The 22,299-nt window shown below is 38.8% G+C and overlaps 1 protein-coding gene across 3 annotated transcripts in view; it reads right to left on the bottom strand.

Moving 5' to 3' along the window:
• CUNH1orf141 (chromosome unknown C1orf141 homolog) overlaps positions 1 to 22,299 on the bottom strand; it is a 65,234-nt gene that overhangs the window by 36,975 nt on the left and 5,960 nt on the right. For 2 of the 3 annotated variants that reach the window (XM_058430731.1, XM_032136910.2), the window contains exons 1-3: positions 18,877 to 18,951; positions 17,433 to 17,590; positions 1,439 to 1,551 (exon numbers count right to left, since the gene is read on the bottom strand). In XM_058430731.1, coding sequence (XP_058286714.1) covers positions 1,439 to 1,551; positions 17,433 to 17,590; positions 18,877 to 18,951 — 346 coding nt within the window. Of the gene's footprint in view, positions 1 to 1,438; positions 1,552 to 17,432; positions 17,591 to 18,876; positions 18,952 to 22,299 lie in introns of those variants that run through there. The other variant, XM_058430732.1, reaches the window with a different exon arrangement.

Here is a 22,299-nt window from a genome sequence, read left to right as displayed (position 1 = left end):
AAAAGATGATAAGGGACCCCTGGTCTTAAATTTAGGAGAAGATAAGAACTCAGATAAGGAAGCCCAACATGCCAAGCCACTTTTTCCCTGAGAGTATTTGTGATGTGAAAGTAAGATCAAGTTTTGGAAGCTTCATGACTTGAGACAGAAAAAAACAAAAAGCTGACCAAAGGTCCAAAGTTTTGATATTTAAATGTTCTCCACTTCCCTTCCCCCCACCACACAAAAAAACCCCACACCTATTCATTTTACCTGGGACCCAAAAGGGTGAACTAGAATAGTTAAGCTTGCCACCTGGATGTTTTAGGGGAAGTGAAGCCTTGAATGCTTTGGTATGTTCTGACAAGTACTGCCTCCAGATACCTGGCATAAACAGTAAAAAAAAAAAAAAAATCTTTTCTGGAGTAAGGTATCATCACCCTAGTTCTCAAATTGTTCCTATAAATAATTTTCCAAATAGTGTCCAGCACACATTCAAAGATAATAAGACACATAAGGAAATATGACATTATGAAAGTGAATCATGAGAAATAAAATAACAATGTGTATAACAAATCCTTTGAGAAATCAGGTTATGAAGCATAATAGGGAAATTAAGCAATATGGGGTGATGTGGAGTCAAGAAACCTCAGTTAAGAAGGTTGGTGAGAATTATGCAATTGAATGATTGTTTGATAATGGAGAGAGAGAGAAAAACGAAGGCAACGTGAAACGCTCAAATTCTCTGAGAACTGATAATGCTGATTCCTAGCTCACAGATTCCTATAATTTCTTTTTTATTTTGAGGAGTCTCGCTCTTGTCGCCCAGGCTAGAGTCCAGTGGCACGATCTCAGCTCATTGCAGCCTCTGCCTCCTGGGTTCAAGCGATTCTTCTGCCTAGTCTCCTGAGTAGCTGGAATTACAGGCATGTGCCACCACACCTGGCTAATTTTTGTATTTTTAATAGAGATGGGGTTTTGCCATATTGGCCAGGCTGGTCTCGAACTCCTGACCTCAGGGGATCCACCTGCCTCAGCCTCCCAAAGTGCTAGGATTACAGGCGTGAGCCATGGCGCCCACCTAGCCAGATTCCTAAAATTTCTAACTTGAAAGTAAGTTTCTATTAAGCAAGCTGTTCGTACTTGACTTTTAAAAAACAATAACAAGGAAATTCTCAGCATTGAGCTGAAAGGAAACTCAGAGATTTTCTTTCTAGAAGAAAAAAACACTTAACACTATAAACATAAAAATATATTCCTATTTTGTGAATTGTATAAATCGTCCATTCTGATATTTAACATCTCTTCTTCTTAGTAAGTTCTTTTTTATAGTTCATGGAAATGCTTTTGACAGAGATCAAATTATCAAGAACTTTTAAGACACACATCAGTAAATAATAAAATAAATAAAGCACCCATTAATAAATCAAAGAATTAAATATGTTACACAAACCATTACCTGTTGACTCACTTTCTTTATTTTTTACATTTGTTTGAACAAAGAATGGTCTTAAATTTGACTTTTCAAAATTACTCTTTCTAGGTTCAGGCTCACATTTGAAAGAGACATGCCTGGAATAAATAAAAATTAATTTAAATTAAAATAATGAGAAAAATTACAAAATAAATCTAAAAAATAAATTTGGAGAAATGTGAAGTCCTAGTTATACAGATGTGGATGTTATGTTAATGTTGTCATAGTCCAAAGTGTGAAACATTGGACTGATTAAATAGGAGCTGAAAATATTAGTTTTAGTCATTTAAAGTAGAGGGGGACAGAAAACTATTTGCTGTTGTGATAGGATTGAGGGCACTCCAAGAAACTATTATTCACAGGCTGATTAACCCTTTCAGAAAAATATGCTGGAAAAAATATGCTCACTTCAATGAGACATTGAGGACATTACTGGACCTGAATCAAAGTGGTGGGACATAGAGTTAGGGAATTCAGATACTAGGAAGGATCACAGCATTTATTTATTGTAAAGACAAATTATCCTCCTCTAAATTCCTTAACTGGCTAGTTATGGTATATTAGAAAATTAATAGTATTACATAATTGATGCTCTTTCTGACCTCTAAATGCTAGAACAACCCATGACTCAACCCTCAGACCTCAGATACTCACCCTTAGTTGGTATAAGCCAGTCCCACACTGTAACTGTTGTCTATAGGCCAATGTCCCAGATTTATAGTCCAGACTCTAACCTCTTCTCTGAACTTCAGGTTTATATATCCAACTGCCCACATGACTCCTGCACTTAGCTTAATTATAAGTATCTCAAACTTAACATATTCAAAACCAAATTATTGATTCCACCACCCCCTTCCTGATCTTCTCCTCACCCAGGTTTCCCCATTTCCATTCAACCAGAGGCTTAGGCCAAAAAGTTTGCAGACATCTTTTATTTCTCTTTCTCTCTTTTTTCACTCCCAACCTATCAACAAATACTGTGTCTTTCTTTGAAATAGATTCCAAATCCAAACACCTCTTTCCTCATTGCTCCCATCCAAATCCAAGACCCCTTTATTTTTCATCTGAACCACTTCCATATGTCTCTAGCCTTCTTCTGTTTGCTCTCCCTGCTATTACACTTGTCCTCAACATTCTCTTCGCAATACAGCCATAGCAACACTTGTAAAATACAAATGTGACTATCATTTCCTTCAACTGTTTCCTATCAGACTTGATGAAAATTCAAAATGCTCCCTAACAGACAGAAACTTTTCCCCCAGTTCTCATTTCTAAGTAGCAGAATTTCCACTGAATGCCACTCCAGGCCACTCTCTGCATACCCCTTCACCTCTCAGCTCCACAAGAATGCTGAGCAAATTTTCTAGCTGTTTGGTTCAGGGAAAGGAATTTAGGCTCCACTTAAGGACCTTGCTCTTTCCTCTGCCTGTAGGATTCTCCCTACAAGGGGTTGATGTGGCCTACTCTTTCATTTCAGTCTCCACTCACATTTCCACCTCTTCGGAAAGATCTTTCCAGCCCACCCCACTTCCCCCATCTAAAATAGTAATCCCTGTGGATTTTAATTCCCTCAATTTACTATATTTTCCTTCATAGCATTCATCACTGGTAAAATTTATATTATATATTGATTTGTTTATTTAGTTTATTATCTCTCTCCCCATCTTATCCTAGATTGTAAACTCCGAGGGCACACTATTTATGTGTTTTATTCACTGTGGTATTTTAGCACCTATAGCATGACTGGTACATAGTATATGTTTAATATTCATTGAATGCCTAATAGGCTGGGCACGGTGGCTAATGCCTGTAATCCCAACACTTTGAGAGGCTGAGGTGGGTGGATTACCTGAGGTCAGTAGTTCAAGACCAGCCTGGCCAACACGGAGAAACCCCATCTCTAGTAAAAATACAAAAATTAGCTGGGTGTGGTGGCATGCGCCTGTAGTCCCAGCTATTCGGGAGGCTGAGGCAGGAGAATTGCTTGAATCAAGGAGGCAGAGGTTGCAGTGAGCTCAGATCGTGCCACTGCACTCCAGCTTGGGTGACAGAGAGATATTCTGTCTCAAAAGAAAAAAAAATTATTGAATGCATAAGATTTTTGGTAAATTTTTGTTGAACATTCTTATCATCTTATACTTTTTAAGGGTTTTCAGTTTATTCTCTCTTTTAATAAATAATTATGTAATCTCCCTAAAATAATTTATCTGTTCCTTTCAAAAAATGTATCTTATGTTCTTATTTAATATCACTGGGGAGGACTTCTAGAAGAGTGTAGTATACTAATGAGAATGGGCATTGTTCTGTTTCTAACTTGAATGAGAATGAGTCAAGGGTTTCTAAGGATGATGCTGGCTATATAGTCTTGTTAAGGAGGTAATATTTTATCCTTATCTTAAAAATACTTATGTTGCTAAAGTATTTTTTTCAAATTCATTTGCAGAGTATATAAAGATATTCAGATATGAATTTCCTTGTGGTGAACCAAAGAGCATAGGCTTTGAAGTTAGACCTTACTTTGCATCTTGACTCTATGTGAACTTCCATAGAATATTGAATACTCTGAATCTCAGTCCTTCATATGTCAAATAAGGTTAACAGTTACCTCAAGGGATCGTTGTAAGAATTATGTAAAATAAAGTTTAGAAAGTGATCAACAAAATGTCATAGAGATAAATGAGGATACTCTTTCTTATTCCCGAAATTTACTCCACTTAGTCATAGTGGAGTGATATTTATTTAATACAGTGTTGGATTTCATTTTGTTAAAATAAGTTGTTGAGTGGCAATTATTCCGTTGCCTTAGAATTGGTGACCAGGTGACTTTTTACTCCACAGCTGAGTAAAAACGAGCAATACATACTCTGTATTCTACAAAGATCCACCAATACTTGGAGCAAGAGATTATTTTAGGCCTTCAAATAAAAGAAAACTGGTGAGGGAAAAAAGAAAAATATCAGAATTGTGAGTCATTGACCTGTTAGGGTCTGCTGTGGCTTTTTCCTCTTTTCTCAATGTGGGAGGGGCAGGGATGCTTCCTCCACAAAACTGATGAGGGAATTCCCAAAGAATCACTCATAGAGACTGGCATCTTTTTCCTCAGTTGCACATCTGTTAGACACCACACTTGCTGATTTGCCCCATGTCAAATTTGGAGTGAGTCGAATAAGCAAGTAAAGTAGGCACCCTGCACCACACTGTTTGGCATGGCCAGGATACTTGAGTTTCTGGGGAAATGCTAGGGACTGAATGTTTGTATCCCCCTCAAGTTCAAATGCTGAAGCTTAAATCTCTAATGTTATGGTATTTGGAAGTGCAAGCTTTGGGAGATAATTAGGTTATGAGGGTATAGCCTCATGAAAAAGATTTGTGTTCTTCTAAGAAGAGTTGGTCTAACTCCTTCTCCCCCTCTCTCTCTATTTGCCTTTCTCTCTATCTCCTCATGACATGAAGATACAAAGAAACAGCTGTCTGCAAACCAGGAAGAATACCCTCACCAGACACCCAATCTGCTGGAACTTTGATCTTGGACTTCCTGGCCTCGACAACTGTGAGAAACAAATTTCTGTTGTTTAAGCCACCCAGGCTATGGTGTACTGTTGTAGCAGCCCATACTAAGACAGAAATTAGTAATGAGCAGTGGGGTGCTGCTGTAACAAATACTTGAAAATGTGGCAGTGGCTTTGGAATTTGTTAATGGGTAGAGGCTGGAAGAGTTTGGAAGTGCATGCTAGAAAATGCTGACATTGCCATGAAGGAGATATTAAAGGTGACTTTGGTGAGGGCTCAAAAAGAAAAGAGAAAAGCTTCCATTTTCTTAGAGAATCCATAAATAATTATGAACAAAATGTTGGTAGAAATACGGACGGTAAGGGCCATTCTGATGAGCTCTCAGATGGAAATAAATAACATGTTATTGGAAACTGGAGGAAAGGTGGTCCTTGTTATAAAATGGCAAAGAACTTGGCTTAATTGTGTTTGTGTTTTAGCATTTTGTGGAATGTAGAACTTGCAGGCAATGAAATTGGATAGTTAGCTGAGGTTAGTTCTAAGCAAAGTGTTGAGGAGTGATTTGGTTCCTACTGATGTTTATAGTAAAATGCAAGAGGAAAGAAATGAATTGAAGATGAAATTGTTAAGGAAAAAGGAACCAGAAGTCAAAGATTTGAAAAATGTTCAGCCTGCCCATATTATAAAAAAAATGAAAAAGTATGCTTAGGAGAGAACACTAAAGGTATAGTAACTTGACTGTTCGATAGGGAGGTCAGGGTGGATGTGTACCAAGGACCAAATCAGCCATCTCAAGAGAAGCCAGGAATAGAGATGGGATTATACCCGCAGAAACACTGCCAGCTGGGACTAAGGGAAACAGAGAAAGTGGGACAAAATGAAAGAAAACTGTTGAACTTCTTAAATTCTACAGGACCAGATCATAGAGCTACTGTATGCAGCTGTTCAGCTATAACTGTGCACTATTTTTCAAGACAAGGGAAGAAGGACCTCAAAAGCAATTCAAAGATGATGAGGGATGCCACTCCCACAACAGGCCCAGAGGGCATGTGCTCAGGGGACAGGGCTGCCTCCACTTCTATTTCAAAGGGTAAGACCCCTGCCCGGTGGAGCCATGGGTGTGCAACTCCCACCAGGCAGAGCTTCAGAGGTGAGACCACTGCCTGAGTGGGTTCTGGAGGCAGGACCACTAGTCTAGTGAATCTAGAAGGCAGAGCTTTGAACCAAAGGAGATTATTCTCAAGCCTTAGGATCTCATAGAGTTTGCTTGCATGGTTTTAGAATTACTTAGGACCTATCATTTCTCCCTTCTTTTTTATCTCTCCCTTTTGGAATGAGAATGTCTATCCTACACCTATCCCATCAATGTAGCTTGGAAACAAACAACTTGTTTGCCTTCACAGGTTCACAACTGGAGAGAAATTTTGTCTCAGGATACTCTTACCTCAAGTTTCATCCATATCTGATTTAGATGATATTTAGATGAGAGTTTGGACTTTAGAGTTGATGCTGAACCAGTTAAGACTTTTGGATCTATTGGGATGGGATGAATGTATTTTCCATGTGAGAAAGATGTAAATTTAGGGGGGACAGGGGTGGAATTCTACAGACTGAATATGTGCATCCCCCCTTCAAATTCATATATTGAAGTCTAAAACCCCAAAGTTATGGTTTTGGGAGGTGTGGCCTTTAAGAGGTAATTAGGTCATGAGGGTGTAGCCTCATGATTTGGATTAGTGCCCTTATAAGACATGAGAGAGGTGCTATCTGTCTCTTTCTCTCTGCCATATGAAGATACAAGAAGACAGCTGTCTGCAAAGTAGGAAGAGTGTCCTCACCAGACACTGATCTTGGACTTCCTAGCCTTTAGAACTATGACAAATAAGTTTCTGTTATTTAATCACCCAGGGTATGGTATTCTTTATAGCAGTTTGAACTGACTAATGTAGGGGGTCAAATGGATACTGAGGTAGTAACTGTGTTTGGGTCAATTTGCTGATACTCTACCCAGATTGCTGACTGCAAGCCTGGGGATCCTTCGCAGAAGAAATTGTGGAGTATATTGGAGAGTATAGGAGTTGATGGAGAATTTGAAGAGTTGTAGCTGCTCTCCTTGGTTGGAGAATGGGTTCCTCTGAGGATCTCTCATATGTGCTCTGTATGACTAAAGTTGGCCAGAAAATGATTGATGACTAAGGGAAAAGTTGGAAACAGTGTCCAGAAAGAAATAAGAAATTTTGTCTTCTTCTCTCTCCCTCCTCCTTTACTCCTATACAGGAGGATGTGCTGGTAAATTTTTAATAACCTTGCCTTTGGGTGTAGTTCTAATGTGGAATTTTACTCATTCATCAATGGCATAAGCTACTTCTTTGCTGAATCAAATAATAGTTTTTGAATATTTCCTTATTTTTCATGCTATTCAAAGCATAACGGCTATAGGTAAGGCATACTTTTTTTGGTAAGACTTACTTTTAAGTTTAATCTTCATCATTAACATTTTCTTCCTCACTTTCTTAAATCTAGACAGACAACGACTCAAGCCTTGATTTGTAGTGTTTGCCAATTGCTGTGGTGTAAATACTCCCGTCGTCAATTTCTACCAATGTGATATAATTAAATGTGAAATTTGGAAGAGATGTGTAGTAGCATACTATTATACAAATTTCTACCATATGGATATAGTAGATGTAAATAACTTCAAAACCATGGATAGTAGTAAAATGTACAATAATTAGGAAGTGATGAGTTTTGAGTGTTATCTTTATTTTTAGTATGCCATTGAATTTTCAGTTTACATAATTTAATTTTTAATGGTGAGTGTTTAATAAACATCTCACAAAATTGCTGAAAATTCAACAAGCAGCTCTAATGAATTGGTAGGAGCTGGCTTTAGCACACCACTGTACCCATATAAGAGAAAAAAGAAATTAGAAGAAGAGTGAGGAGGAGTCGTGCTAGAAGAAGGCCATATCAACCTCCTACTCTCAGTTGAGGGAACAGGAATAATCAAATTGTTGACCATACTCCTCTCCATTTCAGCTCCCCCAGTGTCATTAGACTGGCTTGTATAGGGATGGGAAAGCCATGATGAGGGGTGAGATCAAAATACTAAGTTGGACAGACTTTTCATAACCAAAGTGATCAGGATGAAATTAGAGAAATATAAAACTGCTATATTATTATTACTATTTTTGAGATGGAGTTTCACTCTTGGTGCCCAGGCTGGAATGCAATGGTGCAATCTTGGCTCACTGCAACCTCCACCCCCAAGGTTTAAGCTATTCTCCTGCCCCAGCCTCCCGAGTAGCTGGGATTACAGGAGCCTGCCACCATGCCTGGCTAACTTTTGTATATTTAGTAGAGATGGGGTTTCACCATGTTGGCCAGGCTGGTCTTGAACTCCTGACCTCAGGTGATCAGGCCACCTTGGCCTCCCAAAGTGCTGGGATTACAGATGTGAGCCACCATGCCTGGCCTGCTTTATGTTTTTATATCCCTGAATCAATAATAAGCAATGAAATAGTTAAAACTAACATTTTATTTTATATTTCTTTAAAAATCTATATTTGCTTTCTATTCTTGTGGTCAGACTTAAGGATCAAATCTACCTTTGCAAAAAAGAACTGAGAACTGTTCCACCTTTGTCTGTGTTCCAAAACTATTTAAATAGTTCTTTGAAACTACAAAGAAACTCACCCTTGACACAGCTTCCAAGTGGTACTTTTGTAAAAGAATTCTTTGACTGCTTCCTCAAATTTTTCTACAGTTAGTGATCTATTTATGTTTTCTTTTTTGTTGAGATTTTTCCCTTTCATATTTTCCCAAAAGTTCATCCATTATTACACCCATGTGTCAAAGCAATGTAGTTACACAAAGCATTCATTATAATTATTTTAATGTCTTCCATATCCATGGCTATAGCTTCTTCTTCATTACCAATATTGTCCCTTTAGGTTGCCATTGTTTTCTCTTCAATTTTGCAAACTGTGGTCATTTTAACATTCTTTTGGGAGGTGTTAAACATACTAAGTTTCCCAAGTACTCTTAAAAGTTCAGTGTGCTAGGCCGGGTGCAGTGGCTCAAGCCTGTAATTCCAGCACTTTGGCAGGCCAAGGCGGGTGGATCACCTGAGGTCAGGAGTTCGAAACCAGCCTGGCCAACATGGTGAAACCTCATCTCTACTAAAGATGCAAAACATTAGCCAGGTGTGGTGGCACATGCCTGTAGTCCCAGCTACTCGGGAGGCTGAGGCAGGAGAATTGCTTGAATCTGGGAGAGGGAGGTTGCAGTGAGTTGAGATCATACCACTGCACTCCAGCCTGGATGACAACAGAGCAAGACTCTACCTCAAAAAAAAAAAAAAAAAGTTCAGTTCGCTTATGAGAGGAAAGCCAAAGTTTGGTGAACATACTGGGAGATTGATAGCTTTTCTTTTTTTTAGTCCTCCAACAAATGCATACTTAACATGGTTTATAAGCAATGTATTGAATTAAAAACTAAGCATTAAACATTTGATTTATAAGATTAATGATACACAAATCCTGTCCTCAATTGATCTTGACTTTCTTTTCTAGTTTATATAGTCCCTTGTCATATTTTTTAAAGTTTCCATTTTATTATATAGATTAAGTTTTTTTTATTTGGCTGAGGTATAACTAAATTATAAATTCTGCTATCTAGAAGCAGATAGAATTGTAGGATAGATAAAATGGATATAAATTTTCCTTCTAGGCTGACAGGGACATGGATAAGGGTGTTCTATAAGTCACGGAGGACAGAGCTACAATTACTTTTACCAGTTTTTAAGGAGGATTCAAGTATCAGTTATTCTACTCCTAAGCTTCCCTAGAAGTAGGTGTTAAAAACCACTAAGAGTCCGAGATTTGACCCTACTCATGAGCTAACAAGTTTGCCTGCCACAGTTTCATCAATGCTGGCAGAAGATATGAGGCTCTTGGATCAGAGACAAAGGACTATTAATTACTCAACAACAAGAGTATCCATATTGACCAGGCATGGTGGCTCATGCCTGTAATCCCAGCACTTTGGTAGGCTAAGGAGAGTGTACCACTTAAGGACAGGAGTTCGAGATCAGCCTGGCCAACATGGCGAAACCCCATCTCTATGAAAAATATAAACAATTATCCAGGCGCAGGGGTAAACACCTGTAATCCCAGCTACTCTGGAAGTTGAGGCAGGATAATCTCTTGAACCCAGGAAAGGGAGGTTGCAGTGAGCCGGGATTGCGCCACTGCACTCCAACCTGGGCGACAGAGCAGGACTCTGTCTCAGAAAAAAAAAGAAAAAAAGGAGCAGACAGATTATCATCTTCTGCACCAGTTCTCTGAGCTAGGAATAAAAATTTTGTCCCTAAAACCAAACATCATATGTTCTCACTGATATGTGGAAGCTAAGCTATGAGGACGCAAAGGCATAAGAATGTTGCGATGGACTTTGGGGACTTGTGGGAAAGGGTGGGAAGGGGATGAGGGATAAAAGACTGCAAATAGGGAGCAATGTATACTGCTGAGGTGATGGGTGCACCAAAATCTCAGAAATAACCACTGAAGAACTTACTCTTGTAAACAAATACCACCTGTGCCCCAATAACCTATGGGAAAAAAATGTTCCTAGCTCTAGGTTCTCATAGAAAATGAGAAATAGAATTTGGAATTATAACTTTGGTGGGCTCACTAGTATAAGATCATAAATTTGTTTTTTGTGAATTTTATTGGTTTGTCCTTTTGCATTAAAAAAATTCATCCCCTCTTCCCTCTGCCCGTTTTTGTTCTTACATTAAAAAAAAATCCCTGTGAAATTATACCCTGTCTTAGTTGAACTAAGAGAAATATAGATAAAGGCCTTGATTTTGAGTTGCATAGGCTGGAGTTATAGGAAGGTGACTGCTCATCACTGGGACGGGTCATTAAACACCACATGTTCTCACTCATAGGTGGGAATTGAACAATGAGAACACATGGACACAGGAAGGGGAATATCACACTGTTGTGGGGTGAGGGGGAGGGACTGTTGTGGGGTGGGGGGAGGGGGGAAGGACAGCATTAGGAGATATACCTAATGCTAAATGACGAGTTAATGGGTGCAGCACATCAACATGGCACATGGATACATATGTAATAAACCTGCATATTGTGCACATGTACCCTAAAACTTAAAGTACAATAAAAAAAAAAAAGAAAAAAAGAAATGGCACTTTCATGCAAAGGGAAGAAACCCACCGGAAGGGTAAAGCTCAGATGGAAGCATGGGGTTGCTCTGAAAGCTCCCCCTTCCCAACTGGTAATTGCTTATGGATTACTTCACTGGAAATTCTTTGGAATGTTTTATGTTTTTATAGGAAAGCTGCTTTGAGAAAGAATCCCAGAGCTTTCACTGTGGCACCACAGAATAATTTTAAAAATATTTTTTCTGTAATAAGATACCCAGCTTGGGATCTCTATTTTATTCATATTTAATTTTAATTTGGGAAAATACTCTTCCCTGTAATTTTCTCAGAAAAAAGAAATACATAGGTAGATTACTTTCTAAAACCTTTCATGTCCAAAAAAAATCTCTTTTGTTCTCATACATAAATGATGTTTCATACAAACAGAGAATTCCTCAATTGCCATGCTGTTCAAAAGTTGAAAATAATTTACTGTTGTCTAGCCTCGGAGATGCAGAGAGATCTATAAAACTGATTTTATTTCCTTTCCTTTGTAATGAACTTGTTTTTTCGGAATTAAGTAATTTTACCATAAGTTTAGCACTTGATGACCCTTTTGATCTGAAACTTCAAGTCTATCTTCAAACTATGGGCATTTTTTTTCTAATATTACTTTATTTCCTAACCATCTGTTTCTCTCTCTTCTAATTTATGTATTAAGGACATACTTACATATTGAGTATCCCAAAACCATACTAAATGTTTCTTTTCAATATGACTTCCATTTTTTTTGTATTTTTGCTAGATTGTGCTTCTATTTGGTCTTCTACATTATTGACCCAGTTTTCACCAATATTCTATTTTTTTTTAAGTTTTCTTTTTTTTCTTCTCTTTTTTTTTTTTTTTTGAGACAGGGTCTTACTCTGTCACCCAGGCTGGGGTGCAGTGGTGTAATCATAGCTCACTGCAGCCTTTAAGTGCTGGTCTCAAGCAGTCCTCCTGACTCAGCCTCCTGAGTAGCTGGGATTGCAGGTGTAAGCCACCATACTCAGCTTGTATTCTATTTTTAATTTTTCTTTGTAGTTTTTGATTCAGAAATGCTTATTTTTAATGTCCTTTTTCTTCCCCTGATTATTTCTATCCTTAAGAGACATACTGTCTAAAGTTTTCTTCTGTTCTTTCCATGAAGTCAGACTCATTAGGAGCCACCTGTTCTGATTGTTTGGCTTCATCTCCCTCCTTCAAATAAGAGTCCCCTTCAATGATCCGTGATTTCTCTGACTACTCTTTATGGCAAGCATAGGTTCCTTCCACATCTCAGAAGCTCATGCTATTTCGGTCTCAGGTAATATCAGACAGTGACAGAGACGATCCATTTGTAGTGAATGAGTGGCAAATAGGCTGTCATATTGGGATCTTTTGATTGAGGGAGTGAGAAATAAAGAGGCCTGTAGTAGTGCTTCTTAAACCACTAGCTGTGTATTAAAATCACATGGAGTGCTTTGAAAAAACATCTGCAGGCTGGGCGTGGTGGCTCACGCCTGTAATCCCAGCACTTTGGGAGGCCGAGGCGAGCGGATCACCAGGTCAGGAGATTGAGACCATCCTGGCTAACATGATGAAACCCCGTCTCTACTAAAAATTCAAAAAAATTAGCCGAGTGTGGTGGCGGGTGCCTGTGGTCCCAGCTACTCAGGAGGCTGAGGCAGGAGAATGGCATGGAGAATGGCTGAGGCAGGAGAATGGCATGGGAAGCAGAGCTTGCAGTGAGCCGGGATCACGCCACTGCACTCCAACCTGGGCGACAGAGAGAGAGACTCCATCTCAAAAAAAAGAAAAGAAAGGAAAAGAAAAGAAAACACATCTGTACCCAGACCAAAATTCAGCATACTCAAATCCCACAGTTGGCCCTATGGAACCCCTGAATAATAAAATTTGGCCCTCCACATATACGTGGTTTCTTAACCTGCAAATACTGTATTTTTAGTGTGTGTTTGGTTGTAGATGCAGAACCTACTGATATGGAGGCCTGAATGTATTTATTGAAAAAAACCCACATATAAATGGAACCAATTAGTTCAAACCTGTGTTGTTCAAGGGTCAACTCTATTACACTAAATAGCAGTTTGGGTTCCACTTCTGGAGATAGAAGCTGGTGGTTTGGACTAGCTATCCCGCTGAGAACAACTAGAAAAGCTGGACAAAATATCAAAATATTTGAGTATACCCGAGAGCTCCCAAAGCAGTAAGGATTTGAGGAGCCAAGAGCTGTAAGAAGAGTGAAGCTCAGGTAAGAATGGCATTTGGACCTGAATGTTTGTCAATTCCAAATCAGCAGGAGAGATCAAAAAGCCCTGTGTTGCTTTTAGCAAACTTATAGGCCTATGGGAACAAAACTGAAATTCAGCGCCCACTGAAGAAAGGTCCTAGAATACCCTTCGGACTTGGGTTGGGACCCCAAAGGTTTATAGTTCGTAACCTATTTAATGGAGAGCAATACACAGACAAGCCCTCTAAAGAATAGAAGTCTAGTTTTGAATCATCTCTACCCGATCTAGGATTGCTGATGCCCCTAGCCTAGTCATTTGCCAAAAGCCGGCACAAATTTTCTCTGGAGAAGAAACCATCTAGAGCTTCAAATATCTATACTTTTACAATGGCATTGTCTCATTCTCAATAAAAAATAACCAGGCATGTGAGGAGATAATACAATAAGCTTCTAAACAACAAAAAAAGGTAATAGACAGAGACCCACAGGGGACTACATAAAATAACAATGATTGATATGTCCAGAGAATTAAACAGCAATTTACAACATCTGTTATATTTCTTCATTTTTGCATAAATTAATTGGGTTCTTATATTTTTAAATATAGCAAGTAATTACTGTGTTTTGCTATTTTAAAGAGTTGTATTTCGGGTTTTTTTTTTTAGATAGAGTCTTGCTGTGTTGCCTAGGCTAGAGTGCAGTGGTGTGATCATAGCTCACTGTAGCCTCGAACTCCTGGGCTCAAGCAATCCTCCTGCCTCAGTCTCACAAGTAGCTGGAACTATAAATGTGCACCACCACGCCTGGCTAATTAAAAAAAAATTGTTTTCAGTAGAGACAGGATCTCACTATGTTGCCCAAGCTGGTCTCAAACTCCTGGGCTCAAGCAATCCTCCCTTCTCATCCTCCCAAAGTGCTGGTATTACAGGTGTGAGCCACAGCCACCCAGCCAAGCATTCCATTTTATTAAACAAAAATTATACAGGGAGTGTTAAAACTATGAGTGTTACTAGGAACTGTATCTTTTGGTTGAATTCACCAATATCTAAGGAAGTTTGTTTCAGTCTGAGGAATAGTACAAAACTGCTGCATGAGGAAAGCTACTGAGAGACAGGCAGGTAGTAGATAGGAGTGGTCTTAGATGCAGATGCCACAGTTTAGATAGGCTGCTGCTTGGACTTAGCTACATATTCAAGATCATTGTCTCAATTATTTCAAACAAATTTTATTTCCTTTGGCTAGAGTTATACCCTACTTCTTGTGTAAATTCTTGAATGTTTTATGTACTTTTTTTTTTCTGGTGTTGGACACATGGTTTTTGCTGGTGTCGGACATACGAATATTGATCAAACAGAATTTACTTGGTCTTTGAATCTTAGAAATATGTGCCTGTTTGTTTTTTATACTTAAGACTCTGACTTTGCCTCTAGCCCGAAACATCCCAGTCATCCTGGTTACACTTAAAAGGAGCATTACTCAGTTATTGATGGGTTATACTGTCAGTAACACAAGGTAATGATGCCTGTATAAGTTATTTAGAAAATAATCCTATCAGGCAGGAAAGGGATAGCAACAGTATCATCCTGGGAAATACTGCCATAAAACATTGTATGTTACCTTTAAATGTGTCTAATGAGTCATTAGCCATATACTATACTGCTACAAAAAGGCATACATAATATGTAAATATAAAATATAAAAATCATAATATGACATACATTTTCCCTTCTCCACATTCTCAGCTTCCATTTTATGCAATGTTTTTCTGTGTATTTCTAAAATATTCCATTTCACTATGGATAGTTCTATAAATTATTTGGAAGCAGAATTATTGGCTGTGTCTACATAAGAAATAAAGTAGTAATGTAAGAAGTTTGCGATAAAGCTAAATTATATAAACTACTGATACATATTTACTTGTGCTAGAAACAAACTCTTTTTCTTATTTTACAGTTCTACATGGAAACATGTTCTGATATCCTGGTAAATCATAAATAACAAAAATCTGAGTGAGTTGTATTTTGTGCCATAATCAGAATACTTACATGAAAATGACAGATATTAGCTACACAAATAATGGTTTTTTTACTTTAGATTTAGACTTGTTTGTCCAGCTTTCTTCCAGATATCCCTACCTGAATGTTTAGATGCCTATGGGCATCTAAAACTTAACATCTATGAAATAAATCCCAGCCCTTCTCACTTTGATCCTCTTATCCACCCCAATTTCCTTTTCTTCACTTGGTCTCTGCCTAAGTACAAAGCACTACAATGCACCTAGTTACCAAGACCCAAAGCTTGCAGGCATCCTATTGAATGGGGTACAGTAGTGGTGAAGAACACAGGCTCTGAAATCAGACTTCTAAGGTTCAAATCCAGCCTTGCAATTTGTTAGCTGTGTGACCTTGTGCAAATTGTTTAACCTCACCCAGACTTAGTTTTTTCATCTGTAAAACTGCACTACAACATTGGGCTAAAAAAGTTTGTTTCACTCTGAGCAATAGCACAAAACTGCTGCATGAAGAAAGCTACTTCGAGACAATCAGGTGGTAGGCCTTAATCAGAATACTTACATGAAAATGTAAGAAAGTAGGAGTGGTCTTAGATGCAAATGTCATAGTTTGTTTGTTTGTTTTTTGAGATGGAGTCTTGCTCTGTTGCCCAGGCTGGAGTGCAGTGGCATGATCTCAGCTCACAGCAACCTTTGCCTCCCGAGTTCAAGCAATTCTCATGCCTCAGCCTCCCAAGTAGCTGGGACTACAAGCCCAGATAATTTTTTTTAAATATGTTTAGTGGAGACAGGGTTTCACCACGTTGCCCAAACTCCTGACCTCAGGCAATTCGCCCACCCCAGCCTCCCAATGTGTTAGGATTACAGGCGTGAGCCACCATGCCCGGCCCACAAATGTCATAGTGCTCATGTGGGCTGCCTAGTGCATAGTGTCATAGCTGCTGCCTATCTAAACTATGCGTGAAAATCAAGGTCACATAGCTAACAAGTGGCAAGGCTGGATTTAAGCCTTAGCAGTCTGATTTCAGAGCCTGTGCTCTTCATCACAATGTACCCCATTCAATAGGACGACTGTGAGCTTTTGGGCTTGGTAACTGGGTGCACAGTAGTGCTTTGTACTTAGGCAGAGAACAAGTGAGGAAAACTTGTTACCTAGAATAAATGAGATAAGGACAGTATCCACACTACCACCAATGTCCAATTAATTTGAAGTTCTGTTGATTCCACATCTTTGTACTTCTTTTTTCTGAATGCTCCTTTACAATTCTGATGTGCTTGGAAAAATTTTATAGCATTATGCATGTACTAAATGACAGTGAAAGACCAATTATGACATATTTAGACTATCCCTTTTAAGTGTGCAGAGAAATTGCCTTACTTAGTTTTCTAGGCAGACTTTTTCTTAAGCATATCAGTTAAAGTTTGCAATAAATCCTGACATTAATTTGGGGCAATATAATTGAGCTCAAGAAAAGCCTTCCTTTAAAAATTCACAATTGTAATTACCATCTACACTAGTAAAATATTATACATAATAAATATTTTATAAACTAGGAATATTCAGAAAGCTAATCTAGTATATTTTAACTCATAACCCTTATAAAATATGCCATAAAACTTTCATTTAATATACATTGCACAATCTAAGACAGATATAAAGTAATGTTTTAAAACTCTGAACTGGACCAGGTGAGGTGGCTCATGCCTGTAAGTAATCCCAGTACTTTGGGAATCCTAGGTGGGTGGATCTCTTGAGGCCAGAAGTTCAAGACCAGCCTGGGCAACATGGGAAAACCCTATCTCTATTAAAAATACAAAAGATTAGCCGGGCATGGTGGTGCATGCCTGTAGTCCCAGCTACTCTGGAGGCCAAGGTGGGAGAATCACCTAAACCTGGGAAGTTGAGGCTGCAGTGAGCCATGTTTTCACCACTGCACTCTAGCCTAGGCAATGAGTGAGTCCTTGTTTCACAAACAAACAAACAAATTCTGAACCGAAAATTTAAGGTGGTTATGATAGTTACATTTTTGATTTTGTAATGCTGCGTGACTTGTCTTCTTTGATCTTTGATATTGCCTTAGATGTGGATGTAGCAAGAGCCTCTTCAAATTCCAACTGAAAATCAAATGTCAGGGGTATAGCCATAGTCGTTTTTCTTCCTTCACTCTGAAGCCTGTTTATCTGCAGCAAAGCCAAAGTGGAAAAAAAAAAAAAAAGAGTACTTTTTATATGGGGAAAATCTTAGGTGGAAAGAAAAAAAAATCTCACTTTACACACACACACACACACACACACACACAGAATTTAGGTGGCAGGCAATAATGAAAAAATAGTACAGATTGAAAATTGGAGGTCTAGTGCACCAACTGTTTTTATGCCTTTGCTGTGTGACCTGAGTCGTTCTTTTCCCATCTGTAAAATGTGGGGGTAGGACTTGAGGATTATTAAGGCTCTCTCCTAATTCTAAAGTACAGAATTTAAGGAAAGACCTACATATTTAGATACATAGAGTTCTTGGAACCACAGTAGGCATGTCCCTCCAGTCTGCTCCTCTTCCTGTAGCCACACACATGATGAATCACACCAATCTTCCTCTAGTCGTGAGAGCCAGAAATAGAGTGAAGAAAGTAATCAAAATAGGACTTTGTTAAAATCCTTATACAAATGTATTGAATAAGAAAAAGGATCCAGCTAAAAGGTAAGTAAAGGAGCCGAAAGTTTTCTCTAAAAAATTATCTCAGAGCTTAGCACAAAAGAATAAAGAGATGAAAACCCTGAAAGCAAAACCAAAGGATATGGGGGACTTCTGCTTCTGCCAATAGATGAAGCACTATGGGAATTAATCTCCTGCTCTCAACAACTAGGAGCTCAGGCAAAATATATGAAGACAACTGCCCCCAGCTATTAGAAAACAGAGTAGGACAGATCGCTGAAAGAAGGGAAATAACTGAGGTCCACCCTCCAATAGCCCAGCTTACTTCCTGGAGGTGGTTTCGGGGCTGAGGTGCAGGGAGGAGAAACCCACTGGACTGGGGGAACTCAAACCAAATCTTGTGGCTTTGATCTTGCTAAAGCTAAGAGAAAGATCGCACCAGCAATCACACTCTCAGGCATTTACCTCAGAGAAATGGAAACTCATGTTCATATAAACCCGGATGCAAATGTCCATAGCAGCTTTATTTTAATTTTTAAGCAGCTTTATTTTTACTAGTAAAATCGTGAAAACAATCCAAAAGCCCTTCATTGGATGATTCGTTGAAACTTTGTACATCTATATAATGGAATACTACTCAGCAATAAAATTTTTATATTTGTATACATTACCTTTTCAACCAGTATAATTAGCTGCTTTTTACAAATTAGTTTATATCATATTAATGTATCATTAGCTAAAAAGTAAAATTATTCAAATTTGAAATGTTAGCCTGATAATGATTAAACTGAATTGTAGCTTATACTTCACAAACCTTTGTTCTTCTGGCCAAGATTATCTCTGCTTGCTTATCAAGGACATCTAACTTCTCTAAGATTTTTTCTGCCATTGTCGATCACTAAATTCCTGTTTTACAATAAAGAGGAAGAAGAGCAAATCAATTCAAATTTAAATATATAACTAGGCATAAGTTTTCAAAAGACTCACTTTTACATTACTGTTTTAGGTAAATAATAGAATTGTTTTAATCATACAGTAAATCATAGAATTGTAAATGTACTCAAGTTTTTTCAATTGAAGGCCATATGATCAGAACTGCCAGATGTGTATAGGCCCCACGAATTTTTAAATTTATGATAAAGATGAGGGGGAGAAAGTTCACGACTACCATGAGAACCATATGTGACTTATACTTGAAGCAAGACCATGTGGCTTGACTTATATCTATTTTCTTTTTAAATTTTTTTAATTAAAAATACATCAAGCTAGGAGTAGGACTTAATTTTGTTGTTCTTATTGTTGTTGTTGTTGTTGTTGAGACAGTGTCTTGCTCTGTCACCCAGGCTGGAGTACAGTGGTGTGATCTTGGCTCACTGCAACCTCCGCCTCCTGGGTTCAAGTGATTTTCCTGCCTAAGCCTCCTGAGTAGCTGGGATTACAGGTGTGCACCACCACACCCAGCTAATTTTTGTATTTTTAGTAGAGACAGGGTTTAACCATGTTGGCCAGGCTGGTCTCAAACTCCTGACCTCAAGTGATCCACCTGTCTCAGCCTCCCAAAATGCTGGGATTACAGGTGTGAGCCACCATGCCAGGCCAGGAGTAGAACTTTGGACATATCTATTTTCTTTTTGTCATGATATAATTTTAATGAAAGTAAACACAAGGAACTCATATTTATATAATTAATTGCTTCAAATTAAATTGGTCAATGATCCAAGACTGTTAACAGATGTAGCAGGCAATTAGTCACACATAAGTAGCAGCAACTAAGCTGGTTAGGTCCCATTGCCATAATAGTTCATATTTCCTAGTTAATTAATATTGCTAACAGTCTCATCTGAGGTCAGGCAGTCCATATTAAGCTTAGGGAGCTGTATGAGATATCAGAACCTGGTCTAATTTATTACATCTTCAGATGAGAAAACTGAAGGCCAGAGAGTACCCTATTAGTGTAATAGAAATAGCTAGGGCAGAGTGGAGGCAAGAATCCAGGAATATCAACCCAAAGCTCCCTTTATTTATTTATTTATTTATTTTAAAAATTTGAGTAGATGGGTCAGGCACAGTGGCTCATGTCTGTAATCCCAGCACTTTGGGAGGCTGAGGCGGGCAGATCACTTGAGGTCAGGAGTTCAAGACCAGCCTGACCAACATAGTGAAACCCTGTCTCTACTAAAAATACAAAAATAGCTGGGCGTGGTGCCACATGCTTGTAATCCCAGTGATTTGGGAGGCTGAGGGTGGATCGCTTGAACCCAGGAGGCAGAGGTTGCAGTGAGCCAAGATGGCGTGCCACTGTGCTCCAGCCTGGGTGACAGAGTAAGACTCTGTCTCAAAAAGAAAAAAAAAGTTGTGTAGATGACCATGCAGTCAGTATATTTTTGCTCACTGAATTAAATGGGCTCCAGTGGCATTTAAGTGTAAAAGTTATATGGTTCACAGAAAGCACAGAATCATCAATGTTTTCAATGAACTTTAATGTTAATACTAAGGTTCTTTCCAGCTCAAAAGAATCTATGATATTTCTCCTATATTGTATATTATTCCAGCAATGCCACATGGAGACAACAGTTCATGAAAGGAGAAAAATTCAGGATACTATGCCAAAAGTTTACATTATTTTGTAATTGGTTTCTTTCAGCTTTTTTTTTACTTTTTTCCTTCACCATACATTGCCCTGAGTATGAATTCTTCATGCACTGAGTGACATCCCATCCCAGCATGCCCTGTATCACGTCACTACATCCAGATTTTCCCGCCATCACATGACGTAGTCCAGTGTGATATACAGACATACTGCGTGTGGTGGTGTATGCCTATAATCCCAGCTACTTGGGAGGCTGATGCAGGAGGATTTCTTGACCCTAGGAGTTTGAGACCACTCTGGGCAACATAGCAAGACCTCATCTCAAGAAGAAAAAAAAAAAAAGTAGCCGGGCACAGTAGCACGCATCTATAGTCCCAGCTGCTGGGGAGGCTGAGGTGGGAGAATCAAAAGGATCATTTGAGTCCAGGAGTTTGAGGCTGCAGTGAGCTATGATCATGCTACTGCACCCCGGCTTGGGTGACAGAGAGAGCAAGACCCCATTTCTTTAAAAAAAAATTACATAGAGGAAATTCTGGGCCATGGGGGTGCAAGCAGATAGCATGCCTTGTGACGAACCACACAACCTCAGGTTGCACGCTTGGAAGGGGAGATCCAGGATTGTGAAAGCTGATCATATGAAATGGGTCACTCTTGTGGTACCTAACTAAAACACAGTGAGAAGCCAGGGTAAGAGAAAACACTCAGGGCACAGAACATCGCTCCAAAAATGCAGTCCCTCTGCAAGTCTGGCAGCTGAAATTGACTGCTGTAACCTAAACCAGTTGTATCTAATAGCTACTGAAAAGACCTGTGGCAACTCTAAACCAATTTTGCCCCCAGCCTTCACTTACCAGTCTTGTCAGTGCCTCAAAACCTCACTGGTGCCAATTTGTAACATTTCCTGGTTTTATAAAATCTCTAACCTATTCTTTGTTCTTCAGAATATACTGAAGACTACTGCTCTGTGTGTATGCCCTGATTGCAATTATTTCCTCCCAAATAAACATTTTGATTTTAGAGATTAGTCTCTATATTTTACTTGACATTGACAGGGTAAAGGCATTAGCATAATGTGAATGCTGATGACTTTCTGGGTTTCTTACAGGACAATAGGGGAAAGATTTTGAAAGAGAATATAGATTGTGATTATGTGGACATATTTTCTTTTCAGATCCAAGAACCATCCCTCTTATAAAACTAAACTAAACTAAAACTCTCCGAGGAGTTTTAGCTTTTGTGTTTCCCTTAAACATAATATGAGTTCAAGGGGATGGAGAAGGCTGTCATATTCCCCACCTAAGTTTATTTTACTGGAGACAAAGATTTCTATTTTTCAGCAAGACACAGGTAAATAACTGGAAGAATCAATGTATTGAAATGAATGAGCTTCCCAGTTTGGGAAAGGTATAAACTACATGAGGTCTTGGCTAACACAGTGAAACTCCGTCTCTACTAAAAATACAAAAAATTAGCCAGGCGTGGTGGCGGGCACCTGTAGTCCCAGCTACTCGGGAGGCTGAGGCAGGAGAATGGCGTGAACCCAGGAGGCGGAGCTTGCAGTGAGCCGAGATTGTGCCACCGCAGTCCGGCCTGGGCGACAGAGCGAGACTCCGTCGCAAAAAAAAAAAAAAAAAAAAAAAAAAAAAA

The sequence above is a fragment of the Hylobates moloch genome, unplaced genomic scaffold (genome assembly GCF_009828535.3).
Source record: "Hylobates moloch isolate HMO894 unplaced genomic scaffold, HMol_V3 SCAFFOLD_18, whole genome shotgun sequence".
NCBI classification, from domain to species: domain Eukaryota; kingdom Metazoa; phylum Chordata; class Mammalia; order Primates; family Hylobatidae; genus Hylobates; species Hylobates moloch.
The sequence above is the reverse complement of the archived record's forward strand: the minus strand, read 5'-3'. Positions and strand labels throughout refer to the sequence as shown.